The following is a 6815-nucleotide window of genomic DNA, read 5'->3' as shown; positions in this document are numbered from 1 at the left end:
GAAGCCTTGGGAAAAAAACTGGAGATGCAGATGTGTTTCTGTGGTAGAGCTCTTGCTGTAAGCATGTGCAAAGGGCTGGACTCTATCCCTAACACAAAAAAAAAAAAAAAAAAAAAAAAAAAAGGAGGATGAGGAAAGGAGGAGGACAATGACAATGACAAAGCAAAGCCACTCAGCTGGAAGGCACCGTGCTAGCAAAGCCTCTCAGTGTAAAACACAGTCTGACCCTGCCAAAAGAACAACCCTGCAGCGGAAGCCGCCCTGGTCAGTGAGCATAACCCCCACAAGGAGCCTTGGGAGCAACTGAGGCTCCAGAGGGATTGGTAGCTCAGTACTCAGGGGTAATTATGGCATTCTCCTTTTTTTTTGTTAGAATTATTTATTTATTTTATATATATATGATGAGTACACTGTCGATGTCTTCAGACACTCCAGAAGAGGGTATCAGATCCCATTACAGATGGTTGTGAGCCACCATGTGGTTGCTGGGAATTGAACTCAGGCCCTCTGGAAGAGCAGCCAGTGCTCTGAACCACTGAGCCGTCTCTCCAGCCCGCATGGCATTCTCCTTAACTAGCTTCTCCTTGATGTCTACAGCACACCGGGCACTGCTGAGCTCAGCCAGGCAGCTTATGTCCAAAACCACAGCCCAAGAAGAACAAGCCCAAGGAGTCACTTGTGTGGGCTTGCTCTCAAGGGACAGCTGTCTCTCCCCACTAAAGCCCTAAATCCCATCTCATATAAAGAACCAGATTAAGTCACCCAGAAGCTAACAGGCCAAAAGTGACTGTCCTGGGACCTGGTATGAGGGTAAAAAAGGGCAAGCTCAGGCTGGGACAGATGAAGAAACTAGGCCAGGGCCTTACTCAACAGCCCAGCTGTACCCAGAGGGCAGAGAGCCAAAGTGCCAAGAGATAAGAGGCTCAGGGTGGCTCTGGGCCAACTGGGACATGAACCCAAGAGGCCACTAGAGGCCTGGGACCTACTTCTGGGAGATGGCACTGGAACAGAATGCAGAATGGAAGACTATACCTGCCAATGATTAGAAATAGCCCTGTCCCCTAGCTCATGTCTTTCCTGCATAATCAAGTCACTCTAAAACAACCAGAGCACCTATTACACAGGAGGAACCCAAAGCAAGAGCCTGCCTGTGCTATCTGCTCAGCACTTCTACTAGGAATGAAGGTTGTAGAAATGGGGTCTACAGATCTCACTGTTGGATGCCCAGAGATGCAGCTGCAAAGTGAGGACTGTTTAAACAAATGAGGGCCTCTCTCATAGGGTGTGCCAACTATGCCAACAGACAAGAGGTTCACATGCACACAGGTGCTGGGGTCGCCCTGGGCAGCTATGGAGCAGGGGTTTGAACTCAGGGCCCAATGCATGCCAAGTCTGTGCTGACCTACCACATTGATGCCATACATGCTTCTGCTAGTGATCTCCCCACAAACTCATCTACCTCCTTTGCTTTTCTTCCAGCACTGGACACGGAACCCAGAGCTGTGCGTATGCTAAGCAAGCACCTGGCCTCTAAGCCACAGCTCCAGCCCCTTTTGTCACGTTAATTTCAAGTTTAATAAAAATACCAATTAGAAAAAAATACAGATTATAAAACTGCATATTTGCCTTGATTTCAGCTATAAATATTATTTTATTCACAGATTTAAAACATTAGGACTTCAGGCCGCGAATGCTAACTGCACCGTCCTAGGGCAACCTACTGTCGGCACCTGCCTGCTGTGATCAGCCTGCTTGCCTCTGCAGCAGGCTCCCCACCTGTGCCTACCTCAGAGACTTTGTAGTCGAAGGTCAGCTTCTTCCCCTTCACACCTTCATTGAGGGTAAGGATAAAGCCAATGTAGTCAGCATATGCCTAGCAAAACCAGGGAGAACAGGAAGAGAGGGTGTCAGCTCTCATCTGCTCCAGTGCCACCCAAGCTCCCCCCAGCTCCCGCTCCTAACCTAGCACCAGAAGGAGACACAGAGACACCAAATGTACACACCCTTCCCCATCATTAAAGCCAGCAATGCAGAGATCACAAGCACCCCAACCTGCAGCCTTGGCCCTAGGTGCTCACGTGGCTGCTGGCAGCTTCTTAAGACAGCCCCACGGGACCCTACTGTCACCATTTTACCAACTCAGAGGCTAGGACTTCAAGGGAGGAGGTAATCTGCTCATGGTTTTCTACAGCCAAGGTTTCATGAGACATGGAGCTAGGACCCAGCAGGTGTTCAAGGAATGCCTCCACCACTGCCTTCCCCAGGATCATCTTCCAGCTAGGTCCCAGGTCAGGAAGGCAGAACCTCTGCTTCCCGCAGGAGCTGTTTCCTGCCTGCCTACCGACAGGTCTCCTGGACTACCAGTCCCACTTCCAACTGCACTTTCTTCCTGTTGGGCTACAGGTTACCCTAGCACAGGGAGGAAAACCCACAGGAACGCAGGTCCCCAGGGAAGCAGTTTCTGAGAGCAAGTGCCTCCATTCCATCTTTTGTCTTATTTCTTCTTTCCCATCTTCTTCCTCCTCATCCAGTCTATGGGGTGCTGGAGCACCCATAAGGAACCATGAAAGCAGACATTTGGCATCTAGAGGGGGTGAGTTACACCATGGGACCATCCTACCAGCCTATGGGACGGTCTCCAGCAGGCAAAGGGGATCAAGCACAAACATTTTCCCACACAAGCCAGGCCCAGGCCCTTGTCCAGAGCAGAGCCACTGCATATAAAAGTGTGCCATATAGTGTAAAAGGTGTGTCACAGACAAAATAGATAGAGCTAGATAAGGAACAGTTCTCAGATAGGAAGGTATAGTGTCTGGTGACATTTAGTGGGTAGAGCTTACCATTCAAGGACTGCCCCTACAAGACTCAACTCTTCCCAAATGTCAACAGTGCTGAGACCGAGCAGCTCAGAGATGGCGAAAGGGCTCTATCCACACAGCCTTTGAGCCACAGAGACTAAGGTGCTTAACCTGGTGACTACTCAGAAAAAGTCATGAGAGCCATCTGCAAATGTCAGAGGGCAGGCTTGTGAAAGAGGGACACGCTCCTGTGACTCTTCCTGCTCAATGAAGTAAGGCATACAGCTGTGGCATAGGCTTGTGTCAGATGACTTGTGTCATACAAGCCCTGTGCCTGCTGCCTGCGTGGCAGCTGCAGACCTAGCATTAGTGCCTGGCTAGAGCTGGACTCAAGTCCCTTCCTAAGAATTCCAAGTGGCCTTTCTCTTCCTCAGTTCTGGACTATAAGCCTTAGTTGTTTTCTTCTGCCTACCATCTGGGCTGAGCAGCAGGGAAAGCCAGTCCACTCCCAGGACACTGGATCTCAACTCCTGCCTATTATTAGTGTGGTCATGTTCATGGCGGAGGTGTCCACAAACTAGCCTCTTCTCCCTCTGTTGCACTGGCTCTTATAATTGTAGGAGACTTGTGTGTATCCAGTATAACATCAAAGGAACAATGAAGGATTTAGGCAGAGTGGGATGCTCCGGTCACACCTTCCTGATATAGCAACTGTGTGCAGTGCCTGGGAAGGAGTGAGACAGCCAGCTGCCCTCTCATCCCCCCCGTAGGACTGACAGCTCAGGTACCAAGAGCAGGAAAGGCCAGGGCCATATAAGCCTGGCCTGTCTGGAAAGTCACTGACTGAAAAGCCTCAAGTTCTCACCCCTGCTCCAACCCTCAGGTGCAGGGACCACTCATACCTGAGAGCGCTTCCATTTGCCCATATCTGGAACTGTGTGGATCTCCTTTTTTGGAATGATAAAGTTCTGAGTAGCTGGAGGGGTCTCTTCTGAAGAATCTTGATGAAAAAAAAAAGAAAAAGCAGACAGGTAAGTAATTCTTCCCTCTAGACCCTCCCTGCTTTTTTGGAGGAAGGGTCTATGTAGCCCTGGCTGGCCTTGAATTCAGAGAGCTCTGCCTGTCTCTACCTCTCAAGTGCTGGGATCAAGGAGTGGGACACCATACCCAGCTCGCTAGCGCTCACCACGCTCGCGCTCTCTCTCTCTCTCTCTCTCTCTCTCTCACACACACACACACACACACACACACTCACACACTCACACATACCCCGACAAGGTTTTTCTGTGTAGCCACTAGCTGTCCTGGAACTCACTGTATAGACCAGGCTGTAGACCTGGAACTCAGAGATCCGCCTGTCTCTGCCTTCTAAGTGCTAGGATTAAAGGTGTACACCTCTACGTGTAGCGTGAAGCACTAAAAGACACCATCCCACGCTAGCACTGGCTAGTCTCTGGCCCCTGCAGTCTCACCACCTCCATGGCTAGCCCTATGTAGCAACCGCACATCTAGCAGTTCTCTTGTTTCGGATTGTAACCCAGTAAAAAAACCCAAAAACTACCTACCTCTTGGGACAGGTATTAATTAAACTTCTAAAATTAAAATTATTTACGTTTAATGGGGAGGGTATGGGGGACTTTTGGGATAGCACTGGAAATGTAAATGAGGAAAATACCTAATAAAAATATTTTAAAAAATTATTTACGTTTAAGACTCCTAAGTAAAAAGCAATAATTGCCTACTATAAACAATATTTATAAATATCTATGACTCCAGGTTAAAAAAAATAACAAATAAATGATATAAAAATATTGACAAATAAAAGTCTATGACTGCAGGTAGAGAGCATAACAGATAGATAATATACTAAAGTCTACTTTTTTTTTTTTTTTTTTTTTTTTTTTTTTTTTTTTTTTTTTTTTTTTTTTGGTTTTTTGAGACAGGATTTCTCTGTGTAGCCCTGGCTGTCCTGGAACTCACTCTGTAGACCAGGCTGACTTCGAACTCAGAAATCCACCTGCCTCTGCCTCTTGAGTGCTAGGATTAAAGGGATGCGCCACCATGCCGGGCCACTACAGTCTACTCTTACTCTTTACTAGTAGACACCATGACATTTTTGAGTTAATTTTCTGACATAACAAAATTTAAAAAAAAAAAAGCTTAAAATAAACTCACATCATACAATATTTTAATCAGATTGTTTTAATTTTCAAAATGGGTGTGCTTTTGAGTTATGTTACTCCTCTGGGAGAGAGGTTAAGCTAGAGGCTTTTCTGGTTCCTGGCTCAAGGATATGCTGATTTGGGAGAAAGGTTCTGTCTGCATTTTTAGTAAAGGTAATTAGTGTCTATAAAAATCAAAACTCTAGGGCTGGAGAAATGGTCAGAGGTTAAGAGCACTGACTGCTCTTCCAGAGGTCCCGAGTTCAATTCCCAGCAACCACATGGTGGCTCACAACCACCTGTAATGAGATCTGATGCCCTCTTCTGGTGTGCCTGAAGACAGCTACAGTGCACTCATATAAATAAAAGCAAATATATAAACCTTAAAAAAAAAAAAAAAACTCTAAAGGTTTGTGATTTATCAGTCAGATTTATATTAATAAATTCTCAACCCAAAAAACTGCCCAAACAATAAACTTAAAACTCAATTAATATAAACACAAGTTACACCCCTAGATGGGGCAAACGCACCCTACTTATTATTTAATCATCTATCTAAGAAACCCCCAGTACTTAAGACTCTCAAGACCACATAGTTCTGGCTCCTCTTCCTCTCCTGTAGGTTTTTTCTTATCTCTTCCTCTCCTTCCCTTCTTCTCCCCTTCCCTATGTCCTCTCTATACTAAATGTCTAAAATTCTCAGCCCGCCTTCCTTTTCCACTGCCCAATCACAGGCTCTTACCTTATCTTATGTCCGCCCTCCCCTTCCTATAGACAACAATCTACATCTACACCTTACTCTCTCATTTTAAAAGCAAGACTCCAGCCCTTGAGTTCAAGAAAAATCTAGGCAAACCTACCAGCTTCCAGCCTTTCATTGAGGAGTGAAAAGGCCAAGCAGACCAGGGAGGTGACTCGGCTGGAAAAGTGCTTGCCACAAACAATGAGAACTGAGTTCAGATTCCCAAAGCACACAAAAGATCTCCAGCCCCTGCTGACATACATACTGGCACACACAGATGTACACACACACACACACACACACAATGACTGACAAGTTTTCTAGTAGCCACTCCCTAACTGGACAACACTTAAAAAACCAAAACCAAGCAGACACAGTGCCACACACACATCTATAATCCACACACTTGCCTGTAGTCTCAAGATTTGGGAGGTGGAGGCAGAAGGAGAATCACCAGCTTGGAAGCTGGTCTGGGCTACAGAGTGAGTTCTAAGGGAGCCTGAGTCTCTCTTTAAAAAAAACAAACAAAAGAAAGAAAGAAAGAAAGAAAGAAAGAAAAAGAAGAAGTTGGCCTTTATACCTCCACAGAAAAAAATTAAAAATTAAATTGCAACTAACAGCTGAAAAACAATCAATATAACTGAATAAGCTAGAAGAGATAAATTATAGATTATGCGAGGTCTTTTTTCCAGATAAGGCTGGAAGATCCAAGCCATGTGGCACTAATGTGAGGAGGGAGCAGAGCTCTCTCCTGGGACATTCTGGGGGCGCCGCCTGGTCAGGGTGGCTGTGGAGCAGCGCCCCTCTCCTCTTCAGGTAAAAACTCAACAGTGGCCATGAGGCTCACAGCTGCACTGAGCAGTTCACCCTCCAGGAGATCAGAGAAACAAAATACACCCAAAGGTCCTCGCTGTTTAGGAAAATTAGAAGCACCCCAAATATTACCAGTAAGGATATAATGGAACGGCCTGTGATTGTTTCTCTGCATTTTTAATTTTGTTTTTATTATTTTAATTTTTTTTCTTTTTTTGGTTTTTCGAGACAGGGTTTCTCTGTGTAGCCCTGGCTGTCCTGGCACTCACTTTGTAGACCAGGGTGGCCTCGAACTCAGAA

The 6815-nt window shown here is 46.1% G+C and overlaps 1 protein-coding gene across 1 annotated transcript in view; it reads right to left on the bottom strand.

The window, feature by feature from the left end:
• Positions 1-6815, bottom strand: part of Ptpa (protein phosphatase 2 phosphatase activator) — a 32252-nt gene that overhangs the window by 18002 nt on the left and 7435 nt on the right. The window contains exons 2-3 of the mRNA XM_021186251.1: positions 3701-3798; positions 1787-1873 (exon numbers count right to left, since the gene is read on the bottom strand). Coding sequence (XP_021041910.1) covers positions 1787-1873; positions 3701-3798 — 185 coding nt within the window. The remainder of the gene's footprint in view (positions 1-1786; positions 1874-3700; positions 3799-6815) is intronic.

Source organism: Mus caroli, chromosome 2 (genome assembly GCF_900094665.2).
Source record: "Mus caroli chromosome 2, CAROLI_EIJ_v1.1, whole genome shotgun sequence".
Classification (NCBI taxonomy): domain Eukaryota; kingdom Metazoa; phylum Chordata; class Mammalia; order Rodentia; family Muridae; genus Mus; species Mus caroli.
This window is presented reverse-complemented; position numbering and strand designations above follow the sequence as displayed.